This window comes from Hevea brasiliensis, chromosome 9 (assembly GCF_030052815.1).
Source record: "Hevea brasiliensis isolate MT/VB/25A 57/8 chromosome 9, ASM3005281v1, whole genome shotgun sequence".
Lineage (NCBI taxonomy): Eukaryota > Viridiplantae > Streptophyta > Magnoliopsida > Malpighiales > Euphorbiaceae > Hevea > Hevea brasiliensis.
Window position 1 is genome coordinate 90957923 of NC_079501.1, and position 19813 is coordinate 90977735.

At 32.9% G+C, this 19813-nt stretch overlaps 2 protein-coding genes across 3 annotated transcripts; one reads left to right on the plus strand and one right to left on the minus strand.

Annotated features, from left to right (window-relative positions):
- The first annotated feature begins 832 nt into the window (after positions 1-832).
- Positions 833-1571, plus strand: LOC110653200 (uncharacterized). The gene has a single exon (XM_021808776.2). It carries the CDS (start codon positions 891-893, stop codon positions 1413-1415), a length of 525 nt encoding a protein of 174 aa, XP_021664468.2. The 5' UTR covers positions 833-890; the 3' UTR covers positions 1416-1571.
- Positions 1572-14435: 12864 nt separating this feature from the next.
- LOC110650369 (oleosin-like) lies at positions 14436-18913 on the minus strand. Of its 2 annotated transcripts, none has more exons than XR_002493931.2 (2): positions 15771-17500; positions 14436-15119 (listed from the first exon to the last, which is right to left on the minus strand). XR_002493931.2 is itself a non-coding variant. In XM_058153937.1 (2 exons), the coding sequence occupies exon 2, from the start codon at positions 16341-16343 to the stop codon at positions 15861-15863; it is 483 nt and encodes a 160-aa protein (XP_058009920.1). In that variant the 5' UTR covers positions 16344-16688; positions 18666-18913; the 3' UTR covers positions 15591-15860. The 2 variants fall into 2 exon arrangements, 1 of the variants encoding a protein (XP_058009920.1); XM_058153937.1 differs by lacking the exon at positions 14436-15119 and adding an exon at positions 18666-18913 and having other exon boundaries at positions 15591-16688.
- Positions 18914-19813: the final 900 nt, after the last annotated feature.

Genomic DNA, 19813 nt, shown 5'->3' on the forward strand with positions numbered 1-19813 from the left:
CGATAAATAAAAGTAAAATTAAAAAAATAATTTATTTTTTCTTAATCTTTTAAAAAAATAAATAAAAGTATGATAATTTTTTTTAAACATCACTTGAAATTAAAAGAAAAAATATACATATTCTTAATTTATTATTACCATCTTTATAATTATAAATTATATGATTTTGATTACTTGCTTAGAGCTAAAATTAATTATGAATGAATGTATGAATAAAATTATAAAATATGGTCTAATTTTATTTATTTAGTGGTTAAATGTATATCACGATAGAATACGATTTGAGTTCTTATACCTTTATTAAAAGAAATTATAAAATATATATAATAATTAATTTATTTTAAATAAAAATAAATATATTTATACAAGACAAAGTAATTAAACAATTTGCTAATAAATAATTAAAATAATTAATGAGTATTTAGTATAAGTGATTCTGTATTTTTATCCCTTAAGTGAGGTCGGTCGAATATTTGATTCTCATAAATGAAAAAAATATCTCTTAATAAGCCGATTTATTGCAAATAGAATTAGTTCTGATCTACTGAGTTTGAGATACCTATGAAATATTTAAAAAAAAATAATTAAAATAATAATTTAAAAGAAAAAATATATAATTCCATTGAATTAAATAGAAATAAAATATATAAATTTTTATTTTGGAAAAAAAAAATTCCATGAATTTTTGTCATGTATTGGTCTCCTAGAATGTTTAGAAAAGTCTCAATTTCCCACTTCAAAAATTAGCAAGTCAACTGCCAAAACTAAATTCCATCCACAGGCTTATTACCAGTCACCCTTTTCCTCCCTAGACCTCCTATATATGCTTCACAAAACCTCTCTAATCTCCGCCATTTCTCTACTAAAACAAAATCAAAGAACCACCAACCATGGCCTTAACATCACCTGAGCACACTTCCGTCTCCGTCTCCGGCTCCGGCTCCGACTCACCGAAGCGTCTGAGTCTGGGTTTCCTTACGTCTATATCATCCCTCATGTCTCTTTGCGCCAAGCATGCAACTAGAGTCTCCACCAAGCTCAAGACCACGGCCTTGTCCACCCACCACCACCATGACGGCGTTAAAACCCTAAAACTACTGTCGTTGAAATCGCCGCTTGTCCGCCCTAAGCAACTATTGATGCAAATAAGCAATAAGACAATCGCTTTTGTTCACAGCAAGAAAAGAGCCGCAGACGACGACGAGGACGCTGTGATGGGGCCTGAGGAGTTCGGGGACGGTGGGGTCTGGCAAAAGACGATCTTAATGGGGAATAAGTGTCAGCCGTTGGATTTCTCGGGTGTAATTTATTATGATAGTAGTGGGAAGCAACTTAACGAGATTCCTCTCCGATCGCCTCTTGCCAGTCCTTTGCCTCGGTACTTGACTCGAGAGAAGGAAATAGTAGAAAGTTGATAAAACTCAATTTTTTTTTTTTTTTTACATTTTTTTAGCCTCTTTTTGAAATTATGTATTGGTGTGGACATAATAATTACAGTTTGGAGAAATCCTGGAAATGCATATGTAATCACATCATCCAATAATTTTTTTTAATATTTAATTTTAATTAAATTAGAGACCTCACAATTTCAAAAATAAATTCAATACTAATAAATTAAAGCTAGTTGTTTAATAATTATCGCTAAAGCCTTTAGCAACTCTTGATAATTAATATTTTGTTGGGTGTAGAACTTGGGAAATATATTATTAGAGGTTCAAAAAATGAAAGAATTTTAATGTTTAGTTATATGATTTTTTTTTTTGTTAAATGAATAGGAATATTGTTGTAGTCAATCAAAATTAGTAACAATTATTGATTTGTAAAACAAAAAATAAATGGATTAGAGATTCATTAAAAATATTTTTGGTGAGAACTCTTTGACACTTAAGTTAGAGCTGCTATGAGAAATGTGTAAGAATGATGAGAGAGAATAATATACTTGACTATGAAATTTTAGCTCCTTATATAAATATTGGATAAAATTTTATTGAAAATGAATTCGGTTTAAGAAAATCTGATTAAAGTGGAAATCGGTCGAGGGAAATTCGATAACAATGAGATTTATAATTCTGAATAATGTGCATGCTTATTTTTAAAAGATATTATTAATACTAAATTATGAATATTCATAATATTCAATTATGAATATTAAATGCAATATGGGGCATAGAATAAGGAGAAATATTAATGAGTCTTCTTAGCAATGATAATTAGCAAGGAATTGTGGATTAGTGATATCATATTTGTGTTGAAAAAGTTGTATTGATATTCAATTCATGAAGTAGTGATACGATATTTATAATTAATAATATTAATATTAAAAAAATATAATTTAATCTTACAATAATATTAATATTAAAAAAATTATAATTTAATCTTATAACTATAATGTACGGACAGAAGAAAAATTCAACAAAGGGTAAAATCAAAGTTTGAGTCCCTTATTCCAAGTAAACCCTAAGAAACAACAGTAGAAGTCAACCTTGACTTCCACAAGTTTGGTTTGGCAGACCAATTTCAAGAATACAAGGGCTACTCTTTACATGATTATATATAATAATTTCTAAATTAAGCATAAAATTCTCTCACATTAAAAAATATATAATTAAGCATTTTAATTATGTTTTAAAAAAATTAATTATAATTAAGTGAATAGTGAATGAGGAATGAGCCCACACTTAGTATGATATAATACTATATAATATAATTAATCATATAATGTAATGTAATTGTAATTATATTTTTATTTTAATATTTAATTTATTTATAATATTAATAATAAGTAATAATAAATGCAGTGATTATTGGTAGCTACCCAGTGGTGATGGTGGTCAAATAGTTGTGACAATGTATTGGAAGTGTCTAGGTGGGTGGGTGGTGGTGGTATGGCAGTGACGACAATAGTGGTCAAACAATGATGGTAGCGATGGTAGTAATCAGCAGGCAAATAGTGATGATAGTGACAATTAATGTGGTTGTTAGGTAATAGTGGCCAGACGACGGTGGTGGTAACGAGAGTAAAAGTGATGGCTAGATGGAGATAGTGATAGTGGCAATAGTAACGGTGTATATATGTATATGTCATGATCTAAAATTCTGAACCGTGACCGGCGCATAATTTAAGTATTCTTAAATCATGCAAGCCTTATCAGAGTATCTTGAATGAATATATTGTCACTTACTAATCCCAAAAAAATAGACAAAATCTAAATAAATAAAATGTTGAATAAATATCCCGTAAGTAAACTGCGAAGTCTCTACAGATTTCAAATAAAAATTTAAACTGTTCAATAAACTAAACTAATTATTAGCCCGAGAAAATATGAATTCGGGCATACCATGAGAACAAATCAAAGATTGTCCCTCTCCAGAAAATGGACTGAATATTTGGATAAGCTACAGAATTCTACTAATCTGAAACATATAACAGACAGAAAAAACGTGGTTTGAGTTAAATGCTCAGTGAATGATAATTATAGCACACAACAGAATAGGAACAGGCAGACGCTTGATTAATTTCACAATAAATTTTCTATTCAATAAAATCATGCTCATGCTGTCAAAATCATTAATAAAATAATTTCATAAAACACTTATATAAAAGAAATTCATTCAATAAAAATTTTATGGTACTGTAACATCCCTATTTGCATAGCCTGTTATATTTCACTATTCCAGTGACCGGTGTCGGTCTAGGTAATTTAGGGGATTAGAAACACGTCTAAGACAACTAGATAAGCCTTGAATACAAATAATTAGTAATTTCAATTAGTTAAGTATAAATAAGAAAAACAGAACATAAGAAGTTAAACGAGCCGAAAGTCACAGCGATGGGTGACCTTCTCGGGAAGGACTGCGATGTCAATTTAAACTCAAATTTTGAACTGTAAAATGTGACGCCGCGATCTTTAGGACTATTGCGAACACAGTGGAAAAGAAAAAATCACAGAAAAGAATGGTTAAGCGGGTCAAATAATTAGGTCAGGACTCTGGAAGAAATACCGGATTATTTGCAAACCGGATCAAATCGGCCAAGGGCAAATTTATCAATTCACCCCTAGAGGTGACTCCTGACCTAACCGTCCGATAAAATCGGAGAAATGAAAATTTAGGAAAATAAAATTAAATTAAAGAAGAATAGAAAAATAGAAGAAATAGAAAAAAAAAAGAAAAGAAAATTTGAATTGATTACATCATCAATATTATATATGCATGATGTAATAAAGGAAAATTTTAATTAATTAAATTTGACTAAGTCAAAAAGCCAAATAAATACATAAAAATCAAAAGAAAAAAAAAAAGGTGGTCTTCCTCTCTTATGCCGTCTCTCACTTCTCTTTCTTTCACTTTGTTTTTTCTTTTTCACCATGAAAGCTCCCTTCAAGCATCCATAAACCCTTATTCTAGCTATAAATCTCATAGTCCCCTTAATTAAACCTTATCTTTGAGTCTTGAAAAGAAGATTGGAGCAAGAAAGAAAAGGAAAAATTGAAGAAATAAAGGCTTGGAAAATCCAACAAAAAGGTTAGTGATGAATTTTCCAATTTCCACTTTATATTCATGCTTAGGCAATTAAACTACGTTAGAAAGTGTTGAAAATTGAAACAAATTGACAAGGTAAGGAACCATAGAAAATTTGGTCAGCTATGAGTGGTTAGGGCTTGGTGTGCTTTGACCTAATTGAATATGAATTCTAAGGTTAGTGAAGTTATATGTATGTTTAGAGTATTGAAATTGCATGAATTGAAACAATTGTATCATTAGGGTTCATAGCACCTAGGGTTTGGGGAGAAAAATTTGAGAATTAGCTAAATGATGTAGTTAACCTTATTTGAGTTGAGTAATGGTCAAGTGTGACCAATTAATGTATGTTGGAAGTGTTAGTATTAGGTTTAGATTCAGATTGGATGTGGGCAGTATGCAGGCAGCATGATCAAGGTCCCTTTTAGGGACCAAAACTAAAAATTTACAAGCCCAATTGGTGTGAGGCCAATTGAGAATGAAACTAGATACAAAATGACACATTTTTCATTTAGGAATCATGCCAAAAAGTGACTGAAACCTAGTGAACAAATTGACCAAATCTGGATTAGGCAATCTGATCTGTACAAAAATGACCAAATGAACAATCATTTGGCCATAACTTAGGCTCGGCAGGTCTAAATGACCTAAAATTTTACCAGTGGAAATTTGAGATATAGACCTAAAACTTTCATGAAGAACACAAACTCAAATTATGCTCTTAACCAAGTCATTTAGCCACCCAAAGTTGGTGACCTAAAACTGCCAGAACCATAATTTGCCTAGAAATCTGGATTAAGTCTAATCCGGCAGCCATGATTCAAATGGCTATAACTTGAGCTAAAAAACTCCAATTGGAGTGATTCAAAAAGAAGAATAAAGTTAAGACAATAGGGAACATTTTCTATGAAGAAATTTTTGTCAAATTCTAACAGCAAAATGACCAATGGAACAGTGCAACATAAGATACAAAAACTGAAAATTTGTAAATTTACCTAAAAGACTTAAGTTTTGAGAAAATAACCAAAACCAACAAAATTGGTGACCAAAATGTGGTATGTGAGTATAGTTGGAATTCTCATACCTATTAAGCCTTAGAAAGTCAACAAATTGACTTGAATAGTAACCCCGAAATACAAAATTTAAAGAACGCCAAGTTTAGCATATTAAAGCTAGGTATAAGTGAATTTGAATTCATTTTTAGATTTATGATGAGTTATGATACTAAAACACTGTGAAACTGTGTGTTTCAGTGGAAAAGAATATCGGAAAAGAACCCGAGGGATCGAGTCAAGGCCAAGAGGCGACTCACTTAAGGTTTGTGCACAACATCAATATGCTTTAAAATTCATTTACAAAGTGCATGAAATGTGTATTATGCTTTTGCTTTGAATTATTGAAAGTTTATTTATGTATGTTTGAAATGGCAATAAATGTTTAGTAAATTGTTAAGATAAGTTTTGAAACTACAGTGTCATGACCATATATTTGAACACCTCACTAGCATGACTAGTGGGGGAAATCAGTTTCGAATTTTGATTCCTTCTCTGGCTGAAGTGTTGAGGTGAGTGCCAGTAGAAGAAGAAAAAGAATGGGTTCCCATTTATTTGAGCTAGCTAGCCTTGTGTTGTGACTTCTCCTTAGCCTCCGGCTATTGAGATTATATTTGTTTCGAATGGCATGATATAACTGTGAGTTTTTATGAAAGTTATTTTGAGACTTTTGAAATGAAATTGTTTGAATTAAAATCTTGTAAAGCATGTTTTGAATTTATATTTCTTGTTCAGTTTAATTTTTGAAGAAGTATGTTTTAAATTCCGCATAAAGATTATTTTAGTATATTGTGCACCACTGAGTCGTAGTACTCAGCGATAGCTGTTATTGCTATCGCAGATATAGAGACTAGAGGAGTAGCAGAGTGAGCTGCTGAGGATTGAGGAGCTACCTACTCTGAAGTTTATCGGGTATATTTTATACCTTGATTGTAAAAATCATTTTGATGTATGTAAATGTAGGAAATGGTCATGAGCAGTTGTATAAAACTTGTAATAAATTTTAGTTTGGATTTTTCTTAATGTAAATTTTTGTAATGGTGTATATAAATTGTTTTATCTTTAATGAAATATGAATGGAAGTATTTTGTTTTAATTTGAATGAAATTGATTAATAGTATTTCAATGATTGTTGAATTTTAGAAATTGAGAAATGATGTTGAATTTGGTTGGGATGGTTGTGGAAATTGATGAAGTTGTTCAGATAAAGTACTGAAAGTGCTTTTTACAGGTATTTGAAGAACTGTTTTCTCAAAATACAGACGGCACTCTGTCGAAATTTCTATAAAATTTACGGAAAAATAAAATGGGACAAAAATCTTAACTAGTTTTCAAACTCTAATTAAATGTTTTGATACCTATTAGAAAATGCTCACCACTTATAAAAAGTAAGAAAATTGTTTTAAAATCCCTTGTAGGGTACTTAATGAGTTATTAGTAGGTAAAGTTCGGTAGTTGATTAAGTATTCTACGGGATCATGTTATGCCTTATAGAGAGGTAAGGTGTGACAGGTACAGTGCACCAGGGTGATGATACCCCACATCACCAAAGGCCAGATGGTAAGTGCGCTACTAGAGATTAGATACCTTCCTCCTCCTTCTCAGATATCAATGCATATGATACTAATGCAAACCATAAACTGCAATGATGCATAACTCGACAATGCAACCTAATACCGTGATAGTCCACACGGTAGGGCCAGATAACAGAAACAGATACTGGACGCAGATACCAATTCAAAATAAAAAAGCCATTTGTACAAATCAATCAAAATCAATAAAAAATTTCAGATAGCAAATAATAACTGATAGTGCAATTCCAATAGTTTATTTCAATAATTTCAGAGAGCCAATAATCTCAAATCAATTCAGTGTAACACATCGATAAATTTTATAGTCAAATATCAATCAATATAAATATATTAAAGGCCTGTTCCCGGAATCCTAACGACTTTAATGCAGAGATAGTTGACAAAATCAATTATTTAATTAAAATCAAAATAAAATTCAATAATAAAATAAAACTTTAGAAAATTACATGTAAAATAATTGTTAAAATATTGATTTAAAATTTTATTTAATAACAAACTTAATGCTAAGAAATTTTAAAAGAGACTAAAACGGTGTCATGTACTATAATTACCACTCACTTGAAATATCCAAGGCAATAGTTATTTTCAATGGAAGAGAGACAATTTTAACTGACAGATTGAATATTCGAACCTCCTTGAAAATAGAATCGAAGGTGATGAATAGAGAAGTAAAAATTTAGAGATTCTCTGCACACATCAGATTATAAATCGTAAATATATATATATATATATATATATATATATATATATATATATATATATATATATATATATATATATATATATATATATATATATAAAAGATGATAAAAAATACCTGTTGATAGTATTTGGTATACAAGGAGATGATAAACAGGTTTTGAGAGCAAAGTTTAGCAGAAAAAGATGATTATGGTATATATATTTCAAGAGTTCTATTAGGTGTAGAATGGAATAAGAGTTATTATTGAACTGAGTTGTTTAGATTACAGATATATATTTAATTTTAAAAATAATATATATAAAAAAATAAGTAAGCAGGCCATCAAATAAAATATTCCTTTTTTTTAGATAAATATATTAAATTATTGTTAGCTAATTAAAATAAAAAAATAGATAAATATTGGGTTTCCACATACTTCCCCCCTTAAAAGAAATTCAGTCTCCGAATTTAAACAGATAAAATTCTAACCTGAATAATCAAATAAGTGGGGATATTTGGCTTGCATTTCAGATTCTGCCTCCCGTGTGGCCTCACTACTTGAGTGATTGTGCCACAAGACCTTGACCAAAGCCACTTCTTTTGACCGAAGTTTCCTAATTTGTAGATCTAAAATCTTTACTGGTTGCTCCTCATATGACATATCATCCCTAAATTATATGGTCTGAGGTTGCAAAATATGAGATGGATCTGATACATACTTCTTAAGCATAGACATATGGAAAACTGGATGTACATGTGCAAAACCAGGTGGAAGGGCTAAACGATAAGCAACTGCTCCAATTCTCTCCAAAATTTCAAATGGACCAATAAAACGAGGGCTAAGCTTCCCTTTCTTCCCAAACCTCCTGATTCCTTTCATAGGTGAAACTCTCAGAAATACATGATCACCAACTATAAACTCTACATCTTTACGCTTAGGGTCAGCATAACTTCTCTATCAACTTTGGATAGTCAAAAGTCTATCATGAATTAGTCGAACCTTCTCTGAAGTTAACTGTATCAACTCTGGTCTAGTAAGCCTTCTTTCTCCAACTATATCCCAACAAATCGGTGACCTACACCTTCGACCATAAAATGCCTCGTATGGAGCCATCTCTATACTTGCCTGATAACTATTATTATAAGCAAACTCCACTAAAGGCAAATGATGATCCCAACAGCCACCAAAATCCATAAAACATGCACGAAGCATGTCTTCTAATGTCTGTATGGTCCTTTCTGACTGTCCATCCATCTGAGGGTGAAAAGCAGTACTAAAGTCTACTCGTGTTCCTAAAGCTTCTTGGAATTTCTTCCAAAATTGAAAAGTAAACTGAGTACCACGATCAGAGACAATGGAAATTGGAACTCCATAAAGACTAACAATCTTGTTTATATACAACTGTGCAAGTTTAGCAAAGTCATATGTAGTCTTCACAGGGAGAAAATGAGCAGATTTTATCAATCTGTCCACTATCACCCAGATTGCATTATAACCACCTCGTGCACTAGGTAGACCCACAATAAAGTCCATGGCAATATGCTCCCACTTCCACTTGGGAATAGGCAATGGCTAAAGTAACCCGGATGGTCTCTGATGTTCTGCCTTAACCTGTTGACAAGTCAAACATTTAGCAAAAAAGTATGCAACATCTCTCTTCCTGCCAATAATGCTCCCTTAAATCACGGTACATCTTAGTTGAACCTAGGTGTACTGTGTAAGTAGAATGGTGTGCCTCCTCCATGATTTCTCTTTTCAACTCATCAACATTGGGAACACAAAGTCTAGTGCCATAACGAAGAACTCCAACATCATTTAACATAAACCCTTGAGCTTGGTCTTGATGAATACTATCTATAATCTCACACAACTGAGAATCCCTCTTCTGAGCAGCCTTAATTCGATCAATCAAGATAGGCCTAACTCGAAAATGTGCTAAGAATGATCTAGCTATGATTTCAAACTCTACTCCCTAATCTAGCAACTCATGTAATTCACCAATCAGAGGCCTTCTCTTAGTAGATATATGGGCTAAACTACCAGAAGACTTCCTGCTTAGAGCATCAGCTACCACATTAGCTTTTCCAGGGTGATATTGTATGGTGCAATCATAATCCTTCAACAATTCTACCCATCTCCTTTGCCTAAGATTAAGATCACATTGGTCAAAGATGTATTTGAGACTTTTATGGTCAGTGAAGATTTCACAAGTCTCACCATACAGATAGTGCCTCCAGATTTTTAAAGCAAAAATTATTGCAGCCATTTCCAAATCATGAGTTGGATAATTCTGCTCGTGCCTTTCAACTGACGAGAAGCATATGCAATAACCCGTCCATGCTGCATCAAAACACATCCTAAACCAATCCTAGAAGCATCACAATATACTGCATAACCCCTTGATCCAGACGGAAGGGCTAACACTAGTGCTGTAGTTAAACGAGTCTTAAGCTCCTGAAAACTTTTTTCACAAGCCTCAGACTACTGAAATTTTATATTTTTCTATGTCAACTTAGTTAAAGGTGCTGCAATACGAGGGAAGTCTTGAACAAATCGTCTATAATACTCTGCTAAACCCAAGAAACTATGAATCTCTGACACAGTTGTGGGTCTAGGCCAATTAAGCACTGCCTCAACTTTCTTCTTATCAACACACACCCCATCCTTAGATACTGTATGGCCTAGGAAAGCCACACTATCTAACCAGAACTCACATTTTGAGAACTTGGCAAATAGCTTGTATTCCCGTAAGGTCTGAAAGATAATTCTCAAATGCTGTTCATGCTCCTCTTTACTCTTTGAGTGCACTAGAATGTCATTGATGAACACTATAACAAATTGATCTAAGAAAGGCTTGAAAACTCTATTCATGAGATCCATAAAAGAGCCTAGAGCATTGGTAAGACCAAAAAACATTACAAGAAATTCATAGTGTTCATACCTAGTCCTAAAGGCCGTCTTGAGTATGTCTTCTTTCTTGACTCTCAATTGATGATACCCAGATCGAAGATCAATCTTCGAAAAATACTTTGCACCTTGAAGTTGGTTAAACAGGTCATATATGCGTGGAAGAGGATACTTATTACGCACAGTCACCTTATTCAATTGCCTATAATCAATGCACATTCTCAAAGACCCATCCTTCTTCCGTACAAAGAACACAGGAGCATCCCATGGAGAAACACTAAGGCGAATAAACCCCTTATCTAGTAGGTCCTGTAGCCGCTCCTTCAACTCCTTAAGTTCTGCGGGTGCCATATGATAAGGTGGCATAAATATGGGCTCAGTTCTAGGAACTAAGTCTATACCAAACTCTACCTCTTGCTTCGGGGGTAAACCTGATAAATCTTCTGGAAACACATTAGGAAACTCCTTAACCACTGCAACATTCTCCAAACCTGCACCTTCTACCTGAACGTCTCTAACATAAGCTAGATATCCCTTACACCTCTTTCGCAATAATCGGCTAGCACTCACTACTGAGATAAGATTATTAGAGGCTATATTGCGATCTCCCTGAAATTGAAATTCTGCCTCCCCAGGAATTTTAAAGAGTGCAACTTTATTATGATAATCCAATGAAACGTGATAAGTGGCTAACCAATCCATGCGTAAAATCACATCAAACTCAAATATATCTAAAGAAACAAGATCTGTAGCTAATTCCCTATCTCCAATGTGAACTATACATCATCTATACACCATATCAGTGTCTATTGCATTCCTCATAGGTTTTGATACAGATAAAGGATACTCTAACAAAGTAGGTGGTGTACTAAATATCATGGAAAAGTATGGAGAAACAAAAGAATGGTTGTGCCCCAGTCTTAGCCGTAGGCGTCTGTTCAGATGTCTAATTAATAGTTTGAGGTGGTACCTCCCCTGTTGGATCAAGGTTTGCACCATTAAGACCCTTTGCCCTAGTTCTCCTCTTACGTCTAACAGACCCAGGCACCTATTCATTTTAATAAACAAGCATTAAATTTGAAAATGTGAGCCAAATTAAGACAAGTGAAAAGGTACGAAGGACGCAGATATCTAAAGCAATGATAAATTGAAAAGACGTTAAGGATCCTATGCTCCGCAAGTTTACTAGACCTCAACCGAGCTCTGATACCATCTTTGTCATGACCCAAAATTCTGAACCGTGACCGGCGCATAATTTAAGTATTCTTAAATCATGCAAGCCTTATCAGAGTATCTTGAATGAATATATTGTCACTTACTAATCCCAAAAAAATAGATAAAATTCAAATAAACAAAATGCTGAATAAATATCATAAATATCTCATAAGTAAACTGTGAAGTCTCTACAGATTTTAAATAAAAACTTAAACTGTTCAATAAACTAAACTAATTATTAGCCCGAGAAAATATGAATTCGGGCATACTATGAGAACAAATCAAAGATTGTCCCTCTCCAGAAAATGGACTGAATATTTGGATCAGCTGCAGAATTCTACTGATCTGAAATAGATAACAGACAGAGAAAACGTGGTTTGAGCTAAATGCTCAGTGAATGATAATTATAGCACACAACGGAATAGGAACAGGCAGACGCTTGATTAATTTCACAATAAATTTTTTATTCAATAAAATCATGCTCATGCTGTCAAAATCATTAATAAAATAATTTCATAAAACACTTATATAAAAGAAATTCATTCAATAAAAATTTTATGGTACAGTGCACTAGGATGATGATATCCCACATCACCAAAGGCCAGATGGTAAACGCGCTACCAGAGATTAGATACCTTCCTCCTCCTTCACAGATATCAATGCATATGATACTAATGCAAACCATAAACTGCAATGATACATGACTCGACAATGCAATCTAATATCATGATAGTCCACACAGTGGGGCCAGATAATAGAAACAGATACTGGGCACAGATATTAATTCAAAATAGAAAATCAATTTGTACAAATCAATCAAAATCAATAAAAAATTTCAAATAGCAAATAATAACTGATAGTGCAATTCTAATAGTTTATTTTAATAATTTCAGAGAGTCAATAATATCAAATCAATCTCAAATCAATTCAGTGTAACACATCGGTGAATTTTATAATCAAATATCAATCAATATAAATACATTAAAAGTCTATTCTCGGAATCCTAATGGCTCTAATGCAGAGATAGTTGACAAAATCAATTATTTAATCAAAATTGAAATAAAATTCAATAATAAAATAAAACTCTAGAAAATTACATGTAAAATAATTGTTAAAATATTGATTTAAAATTTCATTTAATAACAAACTTAATGCTAAAAAATTTTAAAAGGAAATAAAACGGTGTCATGTACTATAATTACCACTCACCTGAAACCTCCAAGACAATAGTTATTTTCAATGGAAGAGACACAATTTTAATTGACAGATTGAATATTCGAATCTCCTTGAAAATAGAATCGAAGGTGATGAATAGAGAAATAAAAATTTAGAGATTCTCTGCGCAAATTAGATTATAAATCGTAAATATATATAAATATAAATAAAAGATGATGAAAAATACCTGTTGAGAGTATTTGGTATACAAGTAGATAATAAACAAGCTTTGAGAGCAAAATTTAGCAGAAAGAGATGATTATGGTATATATATTTCAAGAATTCTATTAGGTGTAGAATGTAATAAGAGTTATTATTAAACTGAGTTGTTCGGATTACAGATATATATTTAATTTTAAAAATAATATATATAAAAAAATAAATAAGCAGGTCATCCAATAAAATATTTTTTTTTAGATAAATATATTAAATTATTGTTAACTAATTAAAATAAATAAATAGATAAATATTGGATTTTCACAGTGTGTATATATATATATATATATATATATATATATATATATATATATATATATATATATATATATATATATATATAATTAAAGTATTTTCACTAGCTTACTTATGAGACTAAAGCCTAAAATCGACATAATAATTTTAAAATAAATAAATATTTTTAATAAATATTTAAATAATTCATTTAAAAGAAATAATTTTAAAAAATATTTTTTTAATAAAATTGATCCTAATTGATAAAAAAAAATCTATTCTTACCTAAATCAGATTTAAAATGCTTTTCAACGAAATTGAAAACTTACATTTTATTTATATAAAAAATATTAATTTCCGAATAATTATTTATTTTGAGATTATAATTAATTAAAATTAATTTTTATAAAATTAATTTTATTATGTTAATTAAATTATAAAGTTTAAATATTATTAGTTGATTATTTTTAATGGATAGAGATAATTATTAGAATGTAAGAAGTTATTTACATATGAAAAGTTAACAAAATTAACAGCACTTAGCTATAATAAAATATATTCATCACCTAGATGTACAGAGTGACCCAAGTGGACCAACCAGTCAACGGCAAAATTGCATTCCCTGAAAACATGCTTGATATTCATCACCCAATCCCTCGTCAACAGATCTTTAATGCTATGCTCCAGGCAAGAATTATAAGAAACAATACCACTTTCTTTTTTTTTTTTTTTTTCTGAAAGAAAATTCGTTAAGCTATCAAGAAGGTAAAGAAGATACAAAGAGCAATTGGCTCATGGGGTTAAACAAGAGGGACTCATCTTTAAGAGCCTTTACAGCCAGAGAGTGGGCTGCAATGTTACAATTTCATCTGACATAAGAAAAAGTAACAGAAGTTAAAGATTCAGCTAGCAAAATAACATCAGATATAAGTCCTTGGATTTCCACTGAGCTCACATATCCTTTGCAACTGTTGATGACCACCTCACCTTCAATGATAGCATTTGCCAAACCCTTAGCTATGGCAAGTTGAATATCCTCTCGACAAGCCAAACTTTCAAGAACTAGGGGATCCTCTATATTTGGAAACAATTTGCAACGCCATCCAGTCACTTGACCTTGTTCATCACGAACAATGGCTGCTACTGATCCCATAAGTTTTGTCGTGTTTACAGCAGCATCAAAATTAACTTTGAACCCTCTTGTTGAGGGAGGGGTCCAAATGGAGTAAGTAGGGTTAGAGGTCGAAGAAGAACCCTGTTGACTTTGAGAGCAGAAAAAAGAGTCAAAATGATGAATGGCTGAAGCTATCATTGTTTCATGTGGAAGCCTCTTGTTGTCAAAAGTAGGGGCATTTCTGCTCTTCCAAACTTGCCAGAGGATGACAAAAAGGCTTGTGAGATCCACATTCTGATGTTAAAAAAAAGGCCACCCGCAAGTTATCTCTTTCAACAAGCACCCTCTTGTCTCTTTTGTCCCAAGCAAGCTGCCATTCCGAAAAATACCCCACAAATTAGCCATGGTAATAAAACACGAATCAAGATTCGCAGCAAAACCACCCAACCACTACCCAGAGCTTGATCTTAATAAATCACCAGCAGAGATTGCTGCATTACTACTATTCAGAGCCTTCTATTTAAATAGCTGATATTCAGAGCCTTAATTTTATTTTCTAAGTATTGCATTTATTTTTCAAAATATTATATTCAATTTTCAAAAGTCTTGCACTTGCCAGCGATAGAAATTAGAAACGCAAGTGGCCCCAAATCACAAGCAATTAGCGGGCGGCCAGCCAAGGTTTGGTAAGGAAACACATTGTCAATACAAATGAGTGGTTCGCATATATATTATATTTCTACTTTCCTGATATAGTTGGCACTGGTACATCGAAAGACTGTACTCTTAGAACATTTTACAATAATAAAGAGCTGGTCTCTAATCTTACCAAAGACCAAAATTAACAAAAAAAAATAATTATCAAAATTATTCACATCCTTCAATCCGATACATCGTCAAGAATATCCATAAGGCATCCAAAATTACTTCCAAATAATAAAAAAAAAAAACCAACCATAAAAAAACAAATAAGCAAACATTATAATAAATTCCATTCTAGATCAAAACAAGAAACACCCACTTCTTGGAAAAAAAGAAACACCCACTTCGCCATAATCCACTCCCACCGCCAACACGGCCTGATTCATCATCATCATCATTATCGTCATCATCATGCCCCTGGAGCTGCGTCCTTCACCTTGCTCTGTAGGTACCCACCATACTCTCTAGCATAATCTTTCACATGGCTTGCCGTATCATAGATTCGGCTCCGAGCATAATCAAACCGGTCCGAACCCGGTGGACTCATCCCTCTATAATACCTATACATCCAGAATAATCCACCCACAACCGCCACTGCCACCTCACAAATCGACAAGAACCCGGCAATGGAAAGAAAGAGGAAGATTCCGACGGGGAGCCATATTGGGCTGGAAATAATGATCAAAGGAGCGAAAAAGATAAGGCTAAGAACAGCAACTGTGATAGTGATGCCTGAGAGGATGAGAAGAATGGAACCAGAGATGAGGAGAGTCAAGAAACCGACGAGTTGGGTTGACTTGGGAGCATGAGCTAGGAGTTTACGTAGAAAGGCGGAAACATATGTTGTGGCGTCGGGCCTTGAAGCTTGCTGAGGAGGAGCACGGTCAGCCATGGGAGGAAGCTTGATTGGCGATAGAGATATAGAGAGAGAAAGAGAGAGAGAGAGAGAGAGAAAGGAAAGAAAGTGTCAAAGAAGATATAATGGAGGAAATAAATGGGGTCAGGTGGTAAAGCGGGCTGGGTTTGGAGACATGCACGGGCACACGTGTGCATAGATTAAGTTTTTAGAACCCACTGACTTTTTGTTTTTGATGAATAGACTGATTTCTTGTCCTGCTTTAAGTTTAGGGTGGTCTTGGTCCTGGCCCGAGCCCATCAGGCCTGGCCTGGAAAATGAATTCTGTAGGGTTTGCAACTATTGCTTGAATCTGACTGGGAAAGGAATAGAAGTCTGGTTCTGCAATATCAAGAACATCTGAAGCTCATATTTTAACAGAGTAAATGCATGACAAACTTCAGAATCAGATACAGGAGAAGTGGATGTTCGTGAACCCCAGAAAAAGGAGTGGAAAATAAGCAAGTGGAATGAATCCAAAAATGAAGAAAACAACAATAATGTTAATTTCAGTAGGGAGCATATCAAGAATCCTTGAACGTTGATCGATTACCCTCATATATAAGGATGACATTTGAAAGAAGAATAAGACTCAAGGTTCATGCTACATCTAAATGCATAGATATATGTTCAACAATATACATGCTCATGCTTAATTGTATCTATAAAGCCTAAAATTATATCTACCTCTCTCAACTTGGAAAGTGAAGTTATTCTAGTTCTTTATTTTTCCTCCTCATCTAAAAATTATCCAAACTCAACATCTTTACTGAGGGCTTTCATTCTCTCCACAATCCCAGTATCTCTGTGAGAGAATTCATGTCTTTGAAATCTAGAAACTTTTCTTGAAGCATCATCAATTGGAACTTCAACTGGTTTGTATTGGCATCCATTTTCCCCTGAATTTCTTGTATCATATATTTTGCCATATCTATAGCTCCTTTCAGTCAAGATACCCTTTCATTTCTTGCTGAAGATACTTCTAACAAATAATGACGATATTAGGCATTGCTAGCTAGGAAGTGTATGATTGCTGTTCTTTTAGACTATACAGCTTAAGCAATTTCCTATCAAGTGTGCTATCATGTGGCATGTAGAGCCGTTGCTTGTCAATCTCATCACCTTTGCTGCAGAAGAGTTCTTTAGTGCTACTGAAGTTAGCTGCACAGCCAAAAAATCCCTAGCCATTAGAGAAAGCCCAGAGTTAACAACATGTGCTGTTTACCTTCCACCACTCTAGAACATCTGTTGGTATTGGAGCAGGAGGCTCTGATAGATGCTGAGTGAGCTCATCAGTAGCATTGCACAAGCTCGCCTTTTGCTCAATTTCCTCTGCAAAGGAAAGCTTCCTCCATCTTCAATCTCTTGACTGCCATACCCACTTGTCATGGATGAAGAATGGCTTGAAGAGTAATTTCTTAATGAAATGTTTTCCGGTTTTATCTAATAATTTCCTGCGTCAAGTTTATTTGGGGATCAAGAATTGCAGTCTGCTATTTTCCTTGTGTTGCTTGTGCTTTGAACCACAAAACCAGTTATATTAAAATCAGGGACTTTAATGAAATTCAAAACCAGGTAGCATATCTTAGATATAACTGCTTTTGTGGTTCTTAATCCATCATCAATAATCAAATTCAAAGCACAAGCAACACAAGGAATATAGCAGACTGCAATTCTTGATCCTCAAATAAAAAGTGAGCTCATCTTGACACAGGAAATTATCTAGATAAAACCAGAAAACATTTCATAAGAAATTACTCTTCAAGCCATTTTTCATCCATGACAAGTGGGTATGGCAGTCAAGAGATCGAAGATGGAGGAAGCTTTCCTTTGCAGAGGAAATTGAGCAAAAGGCAAGCTTTTGCAATGCTACTGACGAGTTCACTCAGCATCTATCAGAGAGCCTCCTGCTCCAATACCAACAGATGTTCTAGAGTGGTGGAAGGTCAACAGCACACTTTACCATCAGCTTTCTGTAATGGCTCGGGATTTTTTGGCTGTGTAGCCAACTTCAGTAGCATCTGAAGAACTCTTCTGTAGCGATGGTGATGAGATCGATAGGCAACGGTTTTGTATGTGTGTGTGTGAGAACATGGTGTATAGTTGGAACTCGAAGAAATCATAAGAAAGCAATTTAGCAACAACAGCTAACCGAACCATTACCCCGAAATTCATGAGAAAATGAAACCTAACACAAATACAAATCCCAATTCTAACAAGCACAATCTGGGACACATGAAGGGATAAATTCCAAATCAGAAAGTGAAACAGGGAAAAAGTTTTGTAATTGACTAGATAATGATAGTGCTATTTTGTTACCTAGCAAGCTTTTCCATTGTTCCAAGACTCCAGCATTGAGGAAGAAGAAAGGAAGAAAGGGAAACAGAAGGAAGAAGCAGAATAGGGAAGAAGAAAGAGGTTCAGGAAGAGAAGGAAGGAAAGAGAGTTAGAGAAAGAGAAAGAATTGTGTGTTACTGAATTGATAATCTTTACAAAATACAACGCTCTGCTATTTATACAATTTGATCACCCAATTCGAATGGCCAAATGGGTACTTCTTCTATCCCTCTGTGAGCCAGGAAAACAGAAGTACAAAGCCAACTGAAACAGAAAGATGCTAGAAAAAGCAAGGTATAGACAGAAAAAGCAAGCTAAGAAAGAGAGAATTAGCTGCTTAGATATAACTAAACCGGTTCTGAGCCGAGCAAGCACAGACAAAAATGGAAAAAAAGAAGGCAGCTTTGTCATAGTTTGAAGAGCCGTGACGCCATGTTTGGAGTTCGGGAAAAGTGCTCTTTCCTTGTGATGCGATATGCGAATGGCGTGATAGCGAGAGAGAAGCTCGGCTGGTGAGATTGGAGTTTGGAACCAACTCGAGCTGAGTGGCTCGGCGCTAGTGAGTGCAAATTGAATGCAACAGCCAACAGCTTCACGCCTTCACGTGAACATTTGAGCCATTTACTTTATTTTATTTTTAATTAATATTTCTTTTATATTTTTATTTATTATAATTTATACTAAATAAAGAGGTGAATTTATAAAAAAAATAAGAAAAATATTTAATTTTTTTAAATTATAATATATATATATATATATATATATATTGAATTTTTTATATGCATAATTTATCTTTTTAAGAAAAAAGCATAATAATAAAAAAGTCAAAATTTTCTAAGATTTTACAAATGTATTATATTTTTTATAATTATTCTAAAAGTTAATTATAATTTTATTTAATATTTATATAAAATTAAAAGAAAACACTATTTCTCAACACTATTTTTAAATAAAATGAAAAATACTTTAATCTTATCTTTAACTACTAAATTAAATAATAATTAAAATTTTTATTTTCTATAATTATTATATATATAATAATTTAATTTGATCTATCACAATTAATAATTATATTAAAATTATTTTATATATATATATATATAATTTCATTTTATTATATAATTTTTTAA

Coding starts and splice junctions, on each gene's coding strand:
- LOC110653200 (XM_021808776.2), top strand. CDS start 891: ATGGCCTTAACATCACCTGAGCACACTTCCGTCTCCGTCTCCGGCTCC.
- LOC110650369 (XM_058153937.1), bottom strand. CDS start 16,343: ATGGCTGACCGTGCTCCTCCTCAGCAAGCTTCAAGGCCCGACGCCACA.